Here is a 22815-nt window from a genome sequence, read left to right as displayed (position 1 = left end):
AAAATTATTTTGATTGAATCTTATTTACAAATTGGACATTAAAACTATTAGGAAGCCATTAACTATATCATTTCTAAAGCTATTAAAACTGTTAATTATAAATAATCACATTTAGCTTCAAAATCATTTGCAAATTATAATTGTTCTGATTCCAATGATATTTCTTAAATTTTCTTTGGTTGCTTGTAGGTCCTATCATATGTCAATGTGTGATAAGAGCTGTCTAACCCTTTTAGTTCACCTATCTTTATAGCTAATATATATTTCTGTAACATTTGTTTGTGTTTGCCAAAGGGACTCTTTGACATGGGGTATAGCTAGGGCTGCAGCACGGTCGGGTTGTGCCGGGTTTTTCAAAACCCTAGCCCAACACTAGATCCCATTATCTTGTGCTTGACCCTCCCTGACCCTGAGTTACGGCCGAAAAACCTCAAACCCAATGCGGGTTCGGCCCTGCTCTTGCCCGCCCTGATTGGCCTTGATTGGGTCGGGCCGGGCAGGGCCGGGCCCGGCCCTGATTGGGTAAGGCCATATACCCAGACTCATCTTCATTGAATGATTATACCAGTTCAGTGTTTTGGCCGTTAAGTGGGGAATAAATAGATTTTAAATCAACGGTTCAGATTTATGCTCTACAAATTAGAGACTTAGAATTATTGGATGAGATCGGATTTTTTTTTATGGCTCATCCAATGAAAGGCCTAATGGACTCTGGATTATTGAACAAGTGGACCCCACAAAAGTGGATGTCCCTGGTAGTAGCATCTAATATTAGTTTATTAGGTTGCCTTCACAAAGCCGTTGACTTAGCTCATTAACCATGTGGGGCCCATTTGTTTTATCTTTTGTAAATATTAATATCTAAAATCAGTTCATTTGATAGCCTTGACCTTGCCAAGATCTGAATTGTTCATTTGCCAGCAAAAAATAAACACAAGTGGGCCCACATTATTAATCAACAGTTCAGATCTTGACAAGGGCTATCAAATGAACAGTTTAGATCAATCAATGTCGGACCCACTATTAAGTAGTGGGAGTGCCGCATTATATTACCATGGGTTGGACCCATTGTGACTGTAAAGTGTAAATTGGGTCAAATTGGGTCCGGTCAAGGTGGGTCAGGGTAAAGTGTAAACAGGACCGGGCCGGGTTGGCTCGAGGTATCAACCCTTAGTCCGACCCGACCATGAGTTAGAGCCTAAAAAATGAACCCATGCCCGCCCTTAGGGTTGGAAAATCCAACCCAAACCCTATTTGAGCTCAGGGCGTGTCAGGGCTCACAGGGCCAAACTTGCACCCCTAGGTATAGAAATCCATTGATAAGTTATTCAGATTGAAGGCAAGAGAAGAGGGCCAAGAGGAGGAGACAACAAGCTTGGCAGGAGAGAGGTGGAGGAATCTGAGTGTTGTAGGGCACTTGGGGAAGGGGTCATGAGGGTAAAGAGGAGAAATTAGGGGTTTTGGTTTTGGTGGCCTAAGAAGGAAGGGGCTAACATCATAATTGATGTCTAGAAACCTTCTTTAAAGAAATGGCAAGCATACCTCTATCTAGGCACCTCTCACCTCTCACCTCTCACCTCTCACCTCTCACCTCTCGTCCCTCTCACAAGTCACAACTGGCCCCAGAAATATTCCGTGGAATTTTTTATTTTTTTTCATGGCTACCAAACTTGCCCTCAAGCTTGTGCTTATTACCTTCCAGAAAACTTTGAACTTAAAAGGAAATAAAAGAGAAATGATCAATGAAAATGAAAATATATATTTCATCTTCTATTCAAAAGATGATATTACCCTCAACATCTCAGATCTTTGGGTCACTTTTTTACCATTCAATGGAAGATTTCATATTCCAATATTTCGAAAGGCCAGATTTGCTTTAGATTTTGAGAATTGATTATTGGACTCAAAATTGCAAGTAATTTTTAGTCCAAAGATCAGTTTTGAACTCATAATCAGTTCTAAGAAATCAAAAACAAATAAGGCCTTAATAGATATGAGAGAGAGAGAGAGAGAGAGAGAGATGTTGGAATCAACCTCTTCTGAAATTCAGAGTCTGGAGACCAAAAATTCCAAATCCGTTTTATAATGATAGGAAACCTGTATTTGTCAGGAAATTACCAACACAAACTCATCTCCCCAGCTGCTCCTTCAACCTCCACAAAGTCTGCCTAATGAAATAAACAACACAACAAAGGGATTTTGTCATTTTACAATAGTCCGGCCCTGTTCAATTTTGAGTCCAATAATCAATTCTCAAAATCCAAAACGAACAGGGCTCAGAAAGATCACCGTATGAACTAGAACATTTGGGCAATTCGAATATGTGCCAAACTTTTAATCTGAGTACCCTTCAGGAAAACAAGGCTAATATTGTAGACCTGCATGAAAAAGGAGAGGGAAGACAAAATGCCAACATTGTTGACCTGCATGAAAAGGGAGAGGGAAGACAAAATGCTAACATTGTTGAGCTGCATGAAAGAGGAGTGGGAAGACAAAATGCTATCTTATGTTACCATAAAACCTCAAAGAAGATGAAACCCAAAAAATTCGTCATTCGTAAAGTCTTATTATTTAAGAAATTACATACAGATCTCATCTGCTACGTTTATTCTTTAATACTGATAACAAAAACCAGCCACCCCATCAAAACCACAGCCCCAGCAAATCTAACTATTGCCGTGAAAAAATAGCACTTCAATTGTGTGCTGTTGCAGCGACCAATGCCATGTGCTCGATCAGGTCCAACACTCGGTTGCTAAACAGAGTCAAGGAAATTGATATTAGAATATGATGCATCAAAAAAAAAAAACTAACAACAAATAGGAGGTGCTAATAGAAGTGCTTGAATTTTACCTGTAACCCCACTCGTTGTCGTACCATGAGACGAGCTTCATGAAGGAAGAACTCAACCCTATACCGGCCTTGGCATCAAAAATACTTGACCTGGACAAAAATAAAACAAAATTAAGTAAAAATTATACTTTATAATCCCATGTTTGTTGAGATTGAATACCTTAGAAAGAATTTTTCTACCTGGGGTCACCAACGAAATCATTGGAAACGACATCCTCGTCGGTGTATCCAAGTATGCCTTTCATTGATCCCTCTGATGCAAACCTGAATCAACAGGTCAGTTTTTTGAAAATGCAGTTTGTAGGCTCACATGCGTAAATGATGACACTTCAAAATGAGGGTAAGAATATATGGAGAATTTAAGGCATTAATACTTTTGAAGAGCATAACCATAATGGTGACGCAATAATCATCCATGATAGTGTGGCATAACTACATTTATGGCATGTGACTTGCAACCGTCAACATGTTTATCGAACTGAGTTTAGTATTAGAGCTTACTGTACAGACAACGTTTTCAACCCTCAACCAATCTTTAGAGCAATTATTACAGCTTCAAAATTTTGAGCAAAATCATATTCAAAGAGTTCCTTATTCAGATGTCACAATCTGGAATCACAAAAACCAAGTTTTCTGTATGTTGAAGTGATGAGGTGCTACGAAATAATTGTAAATATGATATGACCCATCATTTAAAGAGTTAAAGTGATGTGTATGTTTATACAAGAGGGGACTATCATTAATGAGCATATCATTCTCATCTACTCCCTCTTCTTCTATTTCATGCTTTTCTAACATAGTATCAAGAATTGATACTTCGGTTTCGGTTTCGATTTCCTCAGAGGAAAACGAAATTTCAGTGGCAATTTCGGTTTCGGAGGAAATTTCAGTGAAAATCTTATAATTTCGTCCGAAATTTTGAAAATTCGGTTTCAGTTTTAAATTTTGGTCCCGGACGAAATCCGAAATTTCAGTATCTCGGCCGAAATTTAAAACCATGCATAGTATCAGATCCAATCTGATCCAGCTTTTAAAGTCTCTCTCTCTCTCTCTCTCTCTCTCTCTCTCTCTCTCTCTCTCTCTCTCTAAAATGTTGAAATCCTAACTTTGAGTTTGAGTTCTCGAATTATAAAATGCTACTCTAGGGTTTTTCAATTTTGATTGGTGTGGCCGCCTTAATAGTTGGCTGTATCATCCAATGCTGTTCCGACATATCATGTTCCTCTTCTGATAAATCAAAAGATTAAAGAGTTACGTGTGATTCAGGTCTGAATGTGTGTTCGAGAAGGAAATTAAAGCAAAGATTGTCACAGAAGTATACTGATTTGCTCCAACAGGCCCTATAAGCAAAGCAGTGATTTTAGATTAGTGTGTCAGTGTGTGTGCCTCCTCCAAATCAGAGGTGGTGTGTTTCATCTACGATTAGTTCCTATATTACCAATTTATTTAGTTTCCTGGATTACAACAGAATAAAGTAGAAGAAAGATCTGGGGTGCTTGGTCCTATAGAAAAGAAATACTCTCTACCAGGCCCCAAGCTAAAAAATGAGAGACCTATGAGTAAGCTCCCTTCCTAGATAAAAAAAAAACCATTCACCCAATCTCAAGACCCAAGTGATCACAATAGAGGAGGGAATCCATCCAACCACAATTGTATCCCACTTACTAAAGCTCAAAAACTTTTGTTTCTGAATTCTGAAATAGGACGCACTGAAGTGGCAGATAGTTGGCATTAGTATGAGTCGGGGGGACAACATGCTTGCTAGCCCACACCATTCATTTGCTAGTCCCATGCAGGATAGACTCTGCACCAAAAATCCTCCCCTTCAGATTATATCAACCCTTTGATTTTCTTTTCTTTTTTCCTTTTTTGAATGATATATATCAACCCTTTGATTAATGGCAAGGAATACACAACTACAAAAATGAAAGCCAACAATAAAAATCAGCTGGGAGATCTCCATTAGCCAAAGAGTGACACTGTAAATTTTGAAATGGCGCATCCCCATATAATGAATTTTGACATGGTCCATCCCCATAGGATGAATAGTAACAAAAGTATCGTAAATATGGGTAGCATGCAAGCCCTATGATTCAACAACGAAAATATGATTAAACAATAGATTTTAAAATTATCCACAAGTAAATTTAATTCTATAATCGATCTACACATTAGCATGCAAGTAGCAAGAATATCAAGAAGTTATAATTCTCACAATCAAGAAATTTCAGCAACCCGAAAAAGAATTTATTCCAATCCAGCATACAAAATCTCACAAGGTCTCAAAACAATAACAATATCTCTATGAGGAAGATTCTGGACCTCAAAGCATGGTTTGAAATTTCAGCCGGGACCGAAACCAGAATTTTAAGATTTACACCGAAATTTCCAACAAAATTGCCGAAATTTCATACCTTGCTTTAAAGAGGGTTTTTTGATAGGTTTAGAGGTGTGCAGACACGAGCCGAGAAATTGGAAATTTATGTCGGGGTGGTGTAGACTGTTGCGGTAAGGAATATGAGGGAAACAAATGGATGAAAATTAAAGGTTTTGGTTCTAAAATAGGTATTAGATTGGGAAAATATTTTCACAAGGTTTATGATATGTTTTGGAGGGGTGCAGACATATACCTGGAAGCTGCAGAATGATACCTAGGTGTAAAATTAGTTTCGGGACAACCTAGAGGGCGTGGGATATATATGGGGTTGAATGATGTTTCCAGGTTGGAAAAAATTAATGGATATTTTAAGAGTTTTGGGAAGAAGATAGGTGAAAAATAATTCAAGAGAGGCATCATTCAAAAAAAAATAATGCAACAGAGGTTTTTGGTGAGGTTAATGAAGGTTTGGGGCTCTGGAGAAGGTGGTTTATTGAAAAAAAAATAACAAAAAAAAGATGAAAGAAGATTAGTAGAAACAATAAATGGCAGGTTATAAGAAGTAATCTACTTATCTCAAGGCTCCACGCCATGAGTTTTTTTAGCATCTCACCGAACAAGAAGATGAAGCATTTTTCTCCAAGAAATTCTCACTCTCAATATCAAATAGCAAATGAATGTAGGGTTCTTCTGTTTTCCATACCCACATAAAGTAATTATATCAAATTACTTGAAAAAAGAAGGTTGTTTACTAGTAAAGTCTTGGTATTTAGAACTCTTCTCTCTTTCTCTCTTCCCTCGCTTCTCTCTATATATCAGTAATGACACTCCACACCATAAAACGATTTCAGTTGACTACTTACCACTACCCTGCGAGGAGGCTACTTTACTGCTATTACATTATGTTGACTACTTCCACCACTCTACAAGGCAACTAAGTGTAACCAAACTGACCCCAAGGAATTCTAAGAAGAAAAAGAAACGCAAAAAAAAAGGATCACAAAGACACAGAATTTAAAAAAAAAAAAAAAAAACAAATAAAGCACCAGCATTCTTTTATTTAATATAGATGTAACGGAAATGACGAAATAGAAATGAGAACATAAAAACAGAAGCAGTGAAGATAAAACTGTGCCAACCCAACCCACATTTATCGGTTGTAAAGAGGAAAGGAATCAAGTGCTATGATCAAAATGCAGAGCAAAAATATCAGACAAGAAGGAAATGTCAAGTTTGCTTTTCAGGACACTCCAAGGGCAAATTCAATATGTATGCATGTATAAATATGAAATGAATTTCATATGCAAACTTAGGTAACAAAGACAAAAGGAGCTAGCATACTTTATGGCTGCTTTGACATCTTCATATGACGCGCTTTTCTCAAGCCGGCATGTCAAATCCACAACCGAAACATTTGGTGTTGGAACACGAAAAGCCATCCCAGTGAGCTTCCCATTGAGCTCTGGAAGAACTTTTCCAACAGCCTGAATTCCAAAAGAAAATCATATACCCACAGAAGTTTCAATCAAGATTGGGTTGGCTGATCACAATTCCCTTTCTTACCTTGGCTGCCCCTGTTGAACTGGGGATGATATTTTGGCCAGCTCCACGACCTCCTCGCCAATCCTTCATTGAAGGCCCATCAACAGTCTTTTGTGTTGCTGAAAATGAAACGGCCAAGCAACATCAGCAAACTCATGTGTTCACAAGTGCGCAGTTGTAATTGTGCATAGTGCATAAGAATGCACGCGCGCGCGCGCGTGTGTGTGTGTGTGTGTGTGTGTGTGTGTGTGTGTGTGAGAGAGAGAGAGAGAGAGAGAGAGAGAGAGAGAGAGAGAGAGAGAGAGAGAGAGAGAGAGAGAGAGAGACCAGTTGTAGCATGTACTGTAGTCATCAGAGCTTCAGCAATACCAAACTCCTCATGGACCACCTGAAAAATATAATCAAGTTGCAAGTTTGCATCAATAGTCGTGATGATCTTGGGTCACCCGAAGCCCAAGGGATAAAGATTAAGAGAATAAACATAACTCGATAATCATTAAGTGGAAAAAGTTATAAAAATAACTTAAAATCTTTAGAATCAGATATGATTGTGCATATGATTGTGCACACAACATATCAAGCCAATTAGCTCATTGATTAATTAATTAATTAACCACTGTTTTTTTAAATGATCAGTCATTTCAAATATTATTGTGCACCTCAGAAGCTGCACAAATTAAAGAACCATTAGGTTTTAGAATGTAACCAGACCTTGGCAAGGGGAGCAAGGCAATTGGTAGTACAGCTCGCATTAGAAACAATATCCATGCTAGGCTTGTACATCCTCTCATTTACTCCTACTACAAACATAGGTGCATCAGCCGAAGGAGCTGATATTACCACCTTTTTGGCACCACTCTACAGAAACAAAGCAAAGTTTGTCAGAACAGAAGTTCTAGCTTTTCCCTTTAACCCATATCTTTTACTAGAGAAAGGAGAGTCGTAAGATTGTGGGAAGAGTTGTATAAAACTAGATGAGCCAACCCCATACACTTGATACCCACCTTCATATGAGCCGATGCTTTCTCCAGTGTTGTAAAAACGCCAGAAGATTCAACAACATATTCTGCCCCATAGTCACCCCAAGTGATCTCAGATGGGTCCCTGAAATAGGATTAAGTTGTAGTTTTTTTATTCAAAAGTCAAAATTCTGATTACTAATGTTCAGCATACAACTTAGCATGTCAGAATAAAACCTTTCCACCAGTATACCAACATAAAAAATCATCGGCATAGCGATCAACCCTCTCTTTTTTTAGCCAAGCACAGATGAACTTTACAAGTATTCAATACCAAGTTTTCTGGTCTAAGGTCAGACATAACAATTCTTACATGAAAGCATATACACTCTTTCACAATTAAAATCAATTACATTAGATGGTTTGAACATTCTTCAAGTCCCCCGGCATAACCATTTCATGAATTTCTCATCCGTAAAGATATACAGATATGCCCCCAGTGCAATAATACACAGTACAAGCTACAAACAAACACCCTGTTACTAATTTTGCCATGTGCCTTATTCATTAGCACGGACCCCATTTCCTGCTGCCAATGGCGAGCCCCTAACCGATTCGCATTGCATTTTCACCCACTAATTGTGATGTGATTGTACTGAATTGAACATGTAACATTACGTATTGAGAAAAGATTAAGTAATAGACATATGAATAATATATACTGATTGCAGACGCAAATGACTCATCACTTAAACTCCTTGAACCTGAGATAATGAATGTGAAACAGTAGGGTTACAGAATTACTGCAATATCACCATGTGAATCAGCAAGGACCGCCTTGCAAGGTTAAATAGTCTTGAGTGATCGATAGTGAAATGGTAACATGAGAGAACCATAGGGTTGATTTTTAATATAAAAGTCAATATTAGTAACATATTTATTCTCAGTTTCAACCCATAAAATAAAAAACACAAACCCATTATACCCAAATAAAAAATCCATGAAATCAATTAGGATACAGCAATTTTCCCATTTCCAAAACATTTTATGTCGGACAACAAATAAATGATAAGATGATATGCACAATCAAGTGTCAAACACAGTTAGCTTAAAATACTATACAAGACTTCTTTAGTACCTTTTGCATGTAACTACTATCCGCTTCCCATCAATTTCCAAAGTGTTGTCACCCACAACCTTAATGGTCCCCTTGAAGTTTCCGTGAGTTGAATCATACTTAAACATGTAAGCCTGGACATAAGACAGAGAAAGTATCCATCATCACTTTTACTTCTAAAACTAAGGACCCTGAGAAAAAGGAATGACGGGAAAAGGCCATAAATAATTGTCAGTTAATTAAATATTGAATGAACAGTGTCCAAGCAAATCCAGAAACCCTCATGAGAAAAGAACAAAGGGGGCCACCCCAGTTGTCTCCTAAGACTTCGAATGCTTCATACCAAATTAACAATATGTGCAACAATGAAGGACCAATGCCAATTCACTGGGGATCCCATATAATTTCAGATAAATCTGCACGGACTACCTGACATTTTCGCTAACATTGTTATGCTACTGAGAAGTGAGAACAGAACAAGGGGGGAATTTCAGTAGTCTCCGAAGACTTCAGAAATTTCATTCAAAATTACTAATAGGTGCAATAATGAAGGACCCATGCCAATTCACTGGGTATCTCATATCATTTCATCTAAAGCTGCATGGACTACCTTCCTTTTTAGCAAACAATGTCATGCTCACTCAAGGTAGATACATAGAATTCGGCTCATTTATGAATGACACTGGGAAAGCCCTTATTGTATTCCCCAACGTTACATCATATTTAGATATTATAATATTGCTGGAGAAAAGAAATTATCCCATAGCACCAATCGGAGAGGTTTAGTCAGGTGGAAGCCACATTAGATCTCAGCCACAATTAAGCCATAAGTCACGACGATGCAGCATCTTTTGCACTGATCTAAGTCAGAAGATTTGTCTTCAATATGTTAACTTGCATAAATAGTTAAGATTAATTAGCACCAGAAAAAAGCAAGGGAAATGCAAGAACTGTGGCCCCTTACCATGTACTTAGCATCAACAAAAGGATCATTGACTGCTACAACCTCAATATCGTCTCTAGCTGCAGCTATACGCAAGACTAGCCTTCCAATCCGGCCAAAACCTGCATAACACAAAGAACCTCAGAAACTTAAAAGAACTAGTTTATACTTCGGAATTTTTATGTAAAAGTGCATTTAATAGCCACTTCCCAAGTGAAGAATGTATATTCCAGTTTAAAGATCCATGAATCAAAGAACCAAGAAACAATTTAAAAGATCAATAGAGAAATTGTTATAAAAATAGGCTAGAAGGGAGAACACATAGTAAACCACATATATCGGCTTCACAAAACTTTCAGAATGCAACAACACTTCCCCAGAAGACCACATTCTAAATTTCTCCTACAATACTCACAGAGGGACTGGACAATATTGATAAGCACAAATTCACTACACATTCGGCAATGCCCGAAGACAGGGACAATGAATTAAGATTAAAATAAATAAATGGTTTTTTGTAAAATAGCATGTACATAAGAAGCCTAATTCCAACAGCCTACACGAAACAAAGAAACTACATTGACAAATCACAACCATCGTCTGAAAACACTAAACAAGACCCCGAGACAGGCCACCACATTAAGGGCAACAAGAAACAAAAGGGCATGGGCATGGTAAAATAGAAAGGAAAATGCTAACTTCTAACATTCTACGCGAAACAGACTAATCCATAAAAATTACACCCATCAGCATATAACCACTAATATCAAACCCACATATTTTTCAGATACTTCATTAACACCATCATTCCTAAAGCTTATGGTACTAAAAAACATCTTGTTGAGTACCATAACCATGACACAAAGACACCAAGGATGTCAGTGTTCAACAGGTTACCCATGCTATAATATAATTTCAAATATACCTCCTGATCACAACACAACAGTTACAGTCACATGCAAGACAGACTGAAATTTGAATAACTGAAAGCACGGTCATCAATAGAGAATACATGAAACATACTTTGTTTCTTGATTTATTTGATTAAACACATGAACATAACAGCTTGACATAAAGCAATGTCCATATAACAAATATCCATGATCACATTCCCAAAAAAAGGGCATACTTGAGAAGATTCGCCAAAACACAGCGGAAACAAACAAATACATCCCGATTCACACGATGCGTCTCAAGCACTGCCTCAAGAAACAGGCCAGTTTCACAAAAGAAAAAAAATTAATAATACCAAAAACAACATAACAGAGAACAAGGAGAAAACAACCCACCGTTGATTCCAATCTTTGTCTTCCTACTGCTTGATGATTCTAAATAAAATAAAATGGAAAGGAAATATTAGAAAATTCATTTTCTTTCCTGAATTAAAAAGATAAGTACGGGATATGCATCCAAGCTGGCTTACTCTGAACTTTAGGGGGGATCTCAGTAGCTGTGGCTTTTATGGGCTGAAAATTTCTGGCATCACGTTTCCTGAAAAAAAATCAGAAAGGAAGATATACTCCTATCATCAGTCTACAAATAAAACCATGGTAGTATTAAGATAAAAAAAATTGAAAGAGCTGAACAGAACACTTAACTGTAAGGGAGATACTTCCACAGAGTGAACTGGGGAACCAAAAATGTTGGTGTGGATCCTACCAGAACTTAGACTACGGCTACCAGCACAAGATACCTATGAAGACCAAAATCCAAACAAAAACATAAAAAAAGAAAGAAAGAGAGAAATCATAAAAATAGATCCGATCAAAGTCGTGTATCATTATCCTATGATTCTCAACCAACAAGTAAAAAACATTTAGAAAAAAAAAGAGAAAAAAGGAGTAGGACATGTTGCAAGGAATTACAGGTAATAAATAAAAAATGAAGAATCTATAAAATAAAAAATAAGCATCAAATTGTTCCTCAAAATCTAAACATTCATCAGAAAAGCGCGTTAAACAGATCCTGAGCTCGAGCAACGTATCAATAGAGCAGGAATTCATGAGAGATGAAGTCACCGTATGAAACGCCATAAAATTTTCAGCAATCAAATAGAAACTCGAGATAAACCGATCCAGAGCTCAAGCTATGTAATCAGACAGAAAATTAACAAAAACGCTAAGCCTAAAGACGCACTTATTTTGAGAATTACAGACAAGATTTTTCAACAAAACCGAAAAGAAACATCAAATCTCTTTATAAATATCTCGAAAAGTCGAGATAGACTGATCCAGAGCTCAAGCTACGTGTTCAGACAGAAAATTAGCAAAATCGCTGCGCCTAAGAACGCATTTATTGTGAGAATTAGAGATAAGAAGATTTTTCAACAAATCTGAAAAAGAAACATCAAATTTCTACATAAATATCTCAGAAATCGCCATGAAAATAACCTTAAAACGATCAGGAGCTCGAGCTCCAACGAAATCCGACGGAGCATAGTTATGAGATCCTTCTATCAGAGGAGATGCAGATCTGATGAGAGTAGAGAACGCCATGTGAAGAGCTTTTTGCAGATCTCTCCCTCTCTCTGCGAAACCCTAGAAATGGAGAATGGGGGAAAGTGACGGTGTGAAAAGAAGGTCTCGAAAGCTGTGTTTTAAAATGAGAGTGAGAAAGAGACTGCGTTTTGGCGGTGTCCTCTGGCAGGCGGAGATACGAATGTTTATTGTTCGGTGGGAGTCAGTGTGGGACCCATTGTTAATCATTCTTAGACTCAACCGTCTATTTTTGTTTGTTTGTGGCCCCCGCTCTGAAATTTTTATCAATGCCCCAATTATGAGATCTTTGTCTGTGGCCCACCACTTTCAGGATTAATAACCTGCTTATTACTTTGATGAGTATTTATGAGTTTTCATATGGTGTAAGCCCGTTTTAGTAAATACATTGAGCCCAAGAATCATTTTCATAGGATGATCCCCACCGTTAGATCTATAGAGGTTTTCATAATATGCAGTTCCTCAATAGATTGTAGGGCTAGGATCATCCTATGGAAATGATTTTTTCGACACAGCCTATTTATGTTGTGGCCCATTAAATAGACGGTTTGGATGGGGTAAGCTGTACAGTCATCATATGGTGTAAGCTCGTAGAATATTTTTGAAAAATACTGGACTACACGGGCTTACATCGTATAAAATCTCGAGTAAATATTTATACGTTGGACATGGGTGCTGCCCAAAAGTACACTGGGCCCTACACTAATGGATGATCTAAGCCATTCAAATTTTGTTCCCCACCATAGATAGGCCAGGTCGTGCCCAAAAAATGGGAGCTATAGGATGATCCTAACCGTTCATTTGTGCATCCCTGGTGGGAACTATAAGATGAAGGGTTTAGATTATTCATTCATGTGGGCCCCGCTGTAGTCTTTTGTCCAAAATTAAAACTCGTATACTCCGAGTAGGTAATATTTGAGGTTAGGTAGCACTGGTAAGGAAACGTGTCTTTATGTTGGCATGTTGCTGAGCTGGAAGAAGTTTGGCAAAAGAGTCTTGGTAGACACGTCGGAAGTGGAGCTTTCTAACTGCATCTGATTCGGCCGGACCCACGCCGGCATTTCCACTTTTTAAGATTTTTGTGGCCCTCTCTTTTGCTTTGGCGTGCTTCATACGGGGTCAAAAAACAACATAAAAAGTTGTATCGAACGCCCTTCTTCGGAATTTATCGCCCGGCAACCCTTCCGTTTGTCTCTTCCCTCGAAAAGTATTTCAGTTTCAAATGGAAAATGATAAATGCGCACCTTTTCAATACTTGGGACACCAAGCACTGTAGATAAAATGGGGGTGTTGTATCTATCTGTCACACCCCAAACCACCTGCCATGGCTTAGAACATAACAGGGTCACATACCTGTAAAGTTACCTTCACAAGCATACAAAGCAAGCACTATACAGAACCATGTTCAAAATAACTAAATCCAAATCCAAATAATTCTTATTCAATTAAGAATGGTTTATTCCATTACAATCTATATTGAATTTCTCTCATCCCCTTGCTAAAGAAAAAAAAGTAAATGAGTCTAAAGCTCTCTAATATTCACTAGTAACCTAAGAAAGCAAATAACGAAATCTTCATATAATCCTCCCTCGTTGCTCCAACGTCAAGCTGGAATCATACCTCATGATCTGAAATTGTTAAATAAGAGTGAGCAAAATGCGCTCATGTGATGTAATGAGAAACTACACTAACAGATATGCCATCAGAAGCAAAAGCAATCAAAATACGGTAAGGCATTCAATGATAACAGTAATTGGTAGTTCGATGGGCATCAATTTCAGAAATAAGGCATCATTCAATTTCAATATTCGATATGGGTGTCAAATTTGATAGGTCAGATTTTCTTGAGACATCGATAGTGCTATGTTTATTGATTCGATATCTGTCTACTATATGACAGTAATTACACTGGCTAGTGATATCTAAGTGCCAAAAGTATTATGCATTCCCCCATTGGCTAAGAGTCCAGAAATAAACTAGTATCTCAAGAAAAACCGATGCGATGTTCAGAAGAGTTAGGTATTCAATAGTATGTGGTTAAAAAAGGTTCATAATGGGTGTACAGTCTTAATCTATAAGGTATCTTGGTTTTTAATATTCAATAGAATGCAGTAATCAATAATTTGAACTGGTTTTCACATAGTAAAGCATGTGAATAATAAGAATATTATCAAAAAGGGTTTGGGATAACCCATCAGTATAGTCCCTTATTACTCACCTCAATTGAAGTTTGAAATTATTTTCATAGTACACCTTGGTCACCCACAATCAATATTATCAACATTCCCCATAAGTTCTAGTATTAATATCAGTCATATAAAGCATATATATATCATTCCACCGACACAAGACACCTTTTGGTGCTCGATCGGAAAATAATCGGTAAACCGTCACATGGTTCTTTTTAGTATTTTGGAATTATCATTGTTATAAAGTTTTCAAAACTTCTTGAAACTATTTTTAATAGAAAGAACACTTTTATGGCATATTCGTAGAGTACGAGAGTGTCGAAAACGAATGAGAAACGAATAAGTTATGAATTCTCGAAGTTTAAGCTGTCGGGTGAAAAACTGTTGCACCGGACGTCCGAGAAACTTTTAGTTTGCCCGACTACTTTTAGTCAAACGTCCTCCATTTGTGACGGTCATTCGTCCCCGCGCAGGCCCAGTTTTTTTCCGAAATGTGATTTTCACCGTTTTTTACACTAAAACGCCCATAACTAATTCGTTTGACATCCAAATCAAGCGTGGTTTGATTTGTATCGATGAGAGGAATTCATCTAATCCAATTTCACGCTCGAAAATCATCAGATCTAATTATCAAAAATTAATCAAATCTTTTTAGGGATCGATCTAAACCCTAATCATAGTTCTAAAAATCAAAGTTCTCTTATGGATCCATGAATTCATCCCTTAGATCAATCATACACCAAGTTCTATTCGATTTAAACTCTATCAAAATCCATCAATCTTGTTTTAGTTCTTTCTAATCACATAAACAAATAATATTAAAGGTCCTTACCCGAATTCGCAGACGAAGGCGACGAAATCGATCATCTGTGGCCGATCGTACGTATCTCTCTCTTCTAAGGCTGCAAAAACAATTAGGGTTGACTTATGTTCTGCAGAATCCCTAAATGATATATTTATAGTTTTCAATTAAGAGTCCTAACCCTAATAGGTTTCCAAGGACAAAAACGCCCTCCCCTTTCAAGGGTAAACAAAATTTGGAGTAAGGGTATTTTGGACATCAAAATTTCAGGTGTTCACATTATCACTGATCTAAACTTAAGTAAACTAATACTTGTAAACAATAAAACTAGGGCAGTGATAAATCAAGCCCATATAGGGCAGTGCTTAGAGAGAGGGAGAGAGATATGGGGGTCGATTTAAGATATTAGGGTGTTGATTTATCACTACCCTAAAACTAATCTAAATTAAATACAAGAAACCTAGCAAGAGCAGAGCAGGACGATGACAGCGAAGGTGCAATGGGTTAGGGACTTGGGGTTAATCATCAGAGGAAAAAAAGAGGGTGACTCAAGAGAGGGTTAATAGTTATAGAGATGATACCATGTTAACTTACCAACTTCTCCAAAAGCTTAAGTTGTTGGAGAAAGGCGTTATTTATCTTTTATACTTTAACACTCCTCTGCATGTGTGGCCCACTTGGCAAACACGTGGCACATGTGGTCCCACTTTGGGCCGATCGCATGTGGATTTTTGCTATCCGGGAGGTTTGAACTAGAGACCTTTGGCTCTGATACCATGTTAACTTACCAACTTCTCCAAAAGCTTAAGTCGTTGGAGAAAAGACGTTATTTATCTTTTATAGTTTAACAGAATCGTTTAAAAAAAGATGCATATAGCTTTTTTTTAAAGAAAATACCCATAAAATAATGTATAAATATATAAAATTTGAGGGTGTTTGGTAAAATGGTATAATAAAATCGAATTTAGTACTGTCCCATATATTTGTTTAGTTATTTGTATCCAATTTGAGATAATTTCGGATCTTATGACAGTGATCCAGAATGTGTCTCTGGATAGACCCTAGCAATGTGTCTAAATCTGGTGTGTTTATGTTGGGATTTGGATGGTCCATTGACACCCCAAATTTCTTCTTAGCACTTTCCTTTTACTATATTAGTACTTTGGAGTTCTTACATGGTATTTGCACATATATATATATATATATATATATATATATATATATATATATGTACATTTTAAAAAAAGTTATAATAGGGTCCGCTCTAATGATGATCCAAACTATTCATTTGTTGGCCCCAACTTAAATAGACGGTGCCCCATATATCTTCCCTGGGGCCCAATAAATGAACAGTTTGGATCAACCTATGGAGCAGGTTGTATTTTGTTTTTTTGAAAAATACATGCACATATGCGAGGACACCATATAAAAACCATTTATTAGTTCTAATAAACGTATAAAAGAGGTGACCATCAATGAGTCCCACACCCACCACACCTAAGGGCTAAGACATCACTATTATATTTTTTTTGAAGGTGGACAAAGTCTCGTGTATAACTGGGTGTCTATTTTTATTTTGACCTTTGACTTTCTTTCATAATTTTTATTTTACAAATTTTCCGTGGAAAGTGACATTTCCTCAGTGTTTACACCCCTTTTGGTTGTCTTGTTCTTGAAAACGAAGAAAAAGGGGAGCAAACAAGTGAAAATATAATATAAGAAAAAAACCAAACCGGAGAAGGTGGAAATGTCATTCCCTTCTAATTATTTTAGTCACTTCGGATGGGACTTGGTTGACATAACATGGGAACCCCGCCTTGTGTTGTCATTATCCTTCGATTTATACAAAGAGAATTGAGAAGCTTAGTCAATTATTTCTCCATCTCTCTAGGCATCTTGTCTGCGGTGTAGCTTCACTCTTCTTTTGGTACTGCCACCCCTTTATTATGGGGAAATGATAAACTCATGGTTTTAAATTTCGACCCAAATCCGAAATTTCAGCTTTTGAGACCGAAAATCAACGAGACCGAAAATCAACGAGACCGAAAACGGTTATTTTAATTGAATTTGGCGGATTTAAGCCGAAATTTCAGTTCCGGTGAGGCAAAACGCATTCCAAAACCGAAATTTGAAACCATGGTCGTAATTCATAAATACACTCGAGGGGGTAGACAGTGAAGAAAATTGAGCGAATCTATCACTTCACTTAATTTTATGTTTTCTCATTAACCGTTCCATTTCCATAAACCGTATTATTTTCTTGTAACCATCTTCTCTATCTATGAAACAAAAAATAATAAAATACAGAGTAGTGCCATGATTAAAACAGAGGTGTGTGCATATCATTTTCCGTCTCCGCCAGCTATCAAATAGTAGGAGCGAGCAAGCAATCAATATGCCGTTTTAAATCGAACCATTCATCAGATTGTCCTCACTTATGTTGTACATAATTCATCTTTAGATTTTATTATTGCACATGATCCTAACCGTCCGATCAATGATCTACAAATTAACGACCAAAAGACATAACATGTGGATCATGCTATCTACTAAATTAGCTTCGGCTTTTTACCCGGGGAAATGATATGTGCACTCCCTTATTTTAAGGATCGCAGCCGACTCCTCTCCTTGGTTAAGTTGTTTGTGAGATTCCCCAAAAAGCCACCTAAAGCCGGTGAAAAAAGAGTGTAAAACAGAGAGAAGAGTGTCATTATCAACACAGGCAAAAGCATATATACTTTTATTTACCGCCATATATCAGCTCAATTTATCAACGTCACATTGAAAAACAGCGAGAAGCGCGCGCAGAAACGGAAGACCCGCAAATCAAGGTGTAATGGGGCAGGTTAAGCTCCCGTCACATTAGTGGTGCAGTTTACCAGTTTAGCAAAATACTATTGTTGGACAATTTCAAATATTTAAAATATAAAAGTCAAAGATGCTTTTGCTTTGTGTTTAAAATTTGGAGGGAAGATTCAAATTAAAGTTCTCCCCCTTTCTTTGAAAGCTAGAATCAATTGCATGAATGGGGATTTGAACCCAAGACCTTGATGTGTGTGTAGACGTTGTGCTATCTAAACCAAGGCAAAATAAATAATCCCACATAGGAGCTTGAGAAATTTTTTTTCATCCATATAAGATGGAGAGTTGAAGAAAGGCTTGAGCCTTCAAGGGGCTTTAGAATTTGTTGGATCTTGGGCTTTTAGAAGAGCACAAGCCCATGTGTAAAAAACATACACGTGCGCGCCTCACCTCACCGGGCCGGCCCGTGGTTCGGGTTTGAGTTTGGATGAAAAGGTTATTTTTATTGTAAAAAACCGTTTTGATTTTTACCCTTTGATTTTGATATGGACACACCACCTTAATTGCAAAGAACCGTTTAAAATCTCAACGGTCACAAAAATGACTGTTGGGAGAAAAAACGTTACTGGCCTTTAAGGGTGTGTTTTAATGGTGGCTCTCCCCAACAGACACTTTCATGTCTATAAAAGGGGACGAGACAGATTGTTTTAAAAACAGAAATCACACAGACGTTTTTGCACATTCTGAAATTTATAACTCAAGGCTTTCTGTTCTGTTCCTCGTCCTCCTTCGTTCCGTTCATTCTGAGCACAGTTCCGTTGGTGATTCTGGGTGGACCGGTCAGCGAGAGTGCACGTGGACTGGGGCCAATTTCGGCTGTTTTATCTTGGAGCGTCGGTTCGCAAATCCCGGTTGCATCGGTAGGGGCGGATACAATTCTTAAGGAGAGTGACCAGTGGCACGACCCAGCCTTATTCTTTTCATTCCAATTTCCAAAGGGTTTTCAACCAAACAGATAAGTTCTATTTTATTTCTTATTTCCAAACAGAAAGAGTTTTTTCATTTCAAGTTGAAGATTTTTTGGGTTCGAATAAACCATAGACTAGATCCATTATCTAATTTTACAACAACTATAAATAGAACAAAAGAAAGAAGTAGAAGTTCAGTAAAAAAAGGGGAAATGATACCAGCACAACCATATTTTCATAATTGCACACCACTCGGTCTTGAGATCCAAACAACGCCTACTTCCCGATTATTTAGAAAAAAGAAAAAGAAAAAGGGAAATGATATCAGCACAACATTACCCTTAAAAAAACATGATATTAGCGTTCTTAAATAAGTAATACCACCACAAAATGCCAAATACAATTTTCCTGCCTTAAAAATGGGATAGGAAAACCCAGTCTACAACTCGGCCAAGTTCACAAGGTTGACTGGCCGAGTTCACATAATTACCAAAAGGTCCAAAACCTAAAAACAAATCGCAGCCGCAATAACATTTCGCATTCTATTTTCAGAATCACAAGAGGAAGAAAAGAAATACCATGTTCTGGATATGATATCCGAGAAAAACCCAGATAAGCTTCGACCTGATTTCCCGCTTCTTTTCGCCGGAAAATCGGATTTTTCCCCCCCGCTTTTCTCTTTACTTGGTGAGACGTAAAACGGGATGGAGAACAAAACCCAAGAATTTAAAGCAGGCACAAGAGAAGGAGAGAAATACGAGAGAGTATACGATTCGAAGAGCCATTAGAGAGAGAGAGAGAGAGAGAGAGGTTTGGATAAGATAAGATGAAGGGGGTCTTATCGGGGGTATATATTTCTTATGATAATCTTACACGTGTACGATGGATGGAGGTTGGATTTGCGACTTGGGGAGATTGAGAGTTACGTGTAGGGCTAGCTTGGGTTTGGACTTACACGTGTATGATGCCACGTTGGATGGATAGAATTTTGACCGGTGCCACGTAGGAAACTTTGGGTTGAAGTATGACTTGGTTCGTGATCCAGAGATGTAGGGATTTCACTATTTCAGTTCTTGGCGTACAGTCTAGTGTTTTTTCAAAGTACTGTATGGCTTACAACATTGGATGATCCAAACCGTCCATTTGATGGACCTTCAAAATCATTTCCTTAGGATGATTCCAACCCTCCGATCTATAGAGGTTTCCATAATATGTAGTTCCTCTATAGATAGGAGGGCTAGGATCATCCTATGGATATGATTTTTAGGGCACCACCTACTTACGTGGTGGCCCATCAAGTGGACGGTTTGGATCATCCTATCATGTAATCAAATGGAGGGTTTGGAACTTTGGATCATTGACCCTCAATATGAGATTTTATATGATGTGTGCGCTTGAAGTCCAGTACTTCTTAGGATGATCCAAACGGTTTATTTGCTTGGCCACAATGTATATAAGCCATAAACTTAAATTTTCTCCATAGGATGATCCTAACCCTCCGATCTGAAAATGAAGGGCAGATTATATAAACCTCTACAGATTGGAGGGTTAGGATCATTCCCTATAAATGATTTTCAGGGTATAGCTGCCTATTTGCTTTGTGGCACAACAAATGAACGGTTTGGATCATCCTATGAAGTGGGCCCTAATGTAATTTTTAAAAAATAATGGACTTCAAACACAGGAAGCATGGAAAAATCTTGCTAGATTGTGACAACCAATTGTGAGGCCCAAACCGATTAGGGCAACCAAAGTCCGGAAAAATGGCATTGAGAATACCTTGATGGGATGTTTTTAGTTCCTTGAGCCTAGGGGTGCAACTCGGGTCGGTTGAGGCCCTGACCCAACCCAACCCGAGGAGCCCATTTTTCCAACCCAACCCGACCCAACCCGATTTCCAATTCGGGTTGGGTTGGGTCGGGTTGACTCGATTTGATACGGTACCAACAGTTGACCACCTCAACTCAAGCCAGGTTGTTTTGGATTTTGAGAGCCAATAGTGAGTCACCAATAATCAGTTTTGACTCACAATCGGTTTTCAAAATCCAATTAACAAAGAAAAATGTTATCCGCACTACTATATTTTGATGATCACACTCCTCACTTTACTAAAGTAAGGTCTCGCCCGCACCATAGGATTATCCAAACTGTCCATTGTGGAGTCTGGAGACTATTTCAATGTTGAAAAAGAAAAACAATAAACTAGGATCATATGTATATGTTGGAATTAACATCACTACTAAATGGGATTTTGAAATTTCCAATTCGGGTCGGGTCGGGTCGGGTTGCCCGACACCCCAACCCGATTTTCAATTTGGGTTGATTTTTCCCAACCCTAACCCAACCCGATTTGCGAAAAGCTTAACCCGACCCAACCCAAATTCGGGTTGAACCCGTCGGGTTCAGGTTCAACCCGACCCGAGTTGCACCCCTACTTGAGCCATCAAATCTCTTTTAGGGTTTCGCAGAACAAAAAATAAACCATTGATTTTTGTATTTATTAGCTTGCAAGTGGCATTTCCAATAAGTACAAAACTAAGATCATGTGGTTTGCTGAGATTTTATACGGTGTAAGCCCTTATAGTCCCTTATTTTTCAAAACGCACCGTACGGACCAAACTATCAGATGATCCAAACCGTCTATATGACGCGCCATAACATAAATAGGTTGTGCCCAAAAACTCTGTTCCACAGGATGATCCATCTATAGAGGTCTCCACAATATGCAGTTCATCTATAGATCGGAGGGTTGGGATCATCCTATGGAAATGATTTTTGGGGCACAGCCTATTTACGTTATGGCCCATCATAGGGACGGTTTGGATCATCCTATAGTGTGGTTCGTACAGTACTTTTTGAAAAATAAGGAACTATAAGGGCTTAAAATGAGATTTTATATGGTGGCCGGCATTAAAGTCTAGTGTGGGCGGCACCACCCTTGATATTTGATTAAGGGCAGACCATTTTTTAAGAGTGCTGTTGGATCAAATATCAACGGCGATACTTATATCGTACTGGACTTCAGGGTAAAGAAACCATGTAATTTCTCTGATAACACAAGTAGTTTGATAGTTTCTACTTGATCTCAACATAAGTCTTCACACACAGTAGATTTGCTAAAATATTTTAATCAATTCTCAAAATTTAATTTTTTCGTAATAATACAGTAATAACAAGTAATATATATGGAAACTTTTAATAGGTTAAATAAATATCGGGAAATGATATCTTCACTACCATGTTTTGATATCTCCGCTAAAGCTTCTTGTCTTATAGTATTTAAAGGGCGGTCAAAAGGTTGTTACAGTTCCCAAAAAGCTAGTACCGTGCGACTATAAAAACATGGCTGTGCTGATATCATTTCCCTATTTTATGTAAAAAGCTAAGTATCGGATTCAGGACTCAAAAAAATTTTTTTTTTTTTTTTTTTGAAAAATGACGGACTCATAAAAACTCAAACACATGTTGTATTTGTGGTATTAGTATTAAAAAATGATAAAAAGAGATCTAAAAGTGTCATCACGAATCATTATTAGAATCTGACACATGTTTGACACAACACACGTACTTCACCCATTCAGAAGAATCCATGTAACACGGACCTTATGGTAAACCCTAGTCCACTTTGGCGAGCTGATGACGCACAGGTTTGGTTGCCAAAACCGCGGAAGACGGCTGGGAAATTTGTGGAATATGAAATGCGGGATGCTGTTTGGTTGCCAAATTTTAGTGGAAGCTCCATAGTCATGAGCTTTTTTCCTAGGTGGC

The 22815-nt window shown here is 37.8% G+C and overlaps 1 protein-coding gene and 1 long non-coding RNA gene across 2 annotated transcripts; both read right to left on the bottom strand.

Annotated features, from left to right (window-relative positions):
- Positions 1–2486: 2486 nt before the first annotated feature.
- Positions 2487–12437, bottom strand: LOC143854354 (glyceraldehyde-3-phosphate dehydrogenase GAPCP1, chloroplastic-like). The gene is made up of 14 exons (XM_077364251.1): positions 12182–12437; positions 11390–11484; positions 11215–11282; positions 11081–11119; positions 9813–9913; positions 8870–8982; positions 7777–7876; positions 7484–7630; positions 7100–7160; positions 6794–6891; positions 6572–6714; positions 3034–3117; positions 2854–2943; positions 2487–2755 (listed from the first exon to the last, which is right to left on the bottom strand). Exons 1-14 carry the CDS (start codon positions 12284–12286, stop codon positions 2695–2697), a joined length of 1305 nt encoding a protein of 434 aa, XP_077220366.1. The 5' UTR covers positions 12287–12437; the 3' UTR covers positions 2487–2694.
- A 5213-nt stretch (positions 12438–17650) lies between these two features.
- LOC143854349 (uncharacterized) lies at positions 17651–19856 on the bottom strand. The gene is made up of 2 exons (XR_013237486.1): positions 19626–19856; positions 17651–17942 (listed from the first exon to the last, which is right to left on the bottom strand). It is a non-coding gene; the product is annotated as an uncharacterized LOC143854349 (long non-coding RNA).
- Between the last annotated feature and the right edge of the window lie 2959 nt (positions 19857–22815).

The sequence above is a fragment of the Tasmannia lanceolata genome, unplaced genomic scaffold (genome assembly GCF_043159265.1).
Source record: "Tasmannia lanceolata isolate RefF3 unplaced genomic scaffold, GAP_Taslan_0.1 ptg000020l, whole genome shotgun sequence".
Taxonomy (NCBI): domain Eukaryota; kingdom Viridiplantae; phylum Streptophyta; class Magnoliopsida; order Canellales; family Winteraceae; genus Tasmannia; species Tasmannia lanceolata.
Note: the sequence above shows the minus strand (reverse complement) of the source record. Positions and strands in the feature narration are given on the sequence as shown.

Bases quoted from the DNA above. Each gene is read 5' to 3' on its own strand.
- LOC143854354 (XM_077364251.1), bottom strand. From the start codon at position 12,286: ATGGCGTTCTCTACTCTCATCAGATCTGCATCTCCTCTGATAGAAGGA. The intron at 7,631-7,776 runs GTGGGTATCAAG...TTGTTTCTGTAG, and splicing joins AAGCATCGGCTCATATGAAG to AGTGGTGCCAAAAAGGTGGT. The intron at 3,118-6,571 runs GTATGCTAGCTC...CTGTTGATTCAG, and splicing joins GATGTCAAAGCAGCCATAAA to GTTTGCATCAGAGGGATCAA.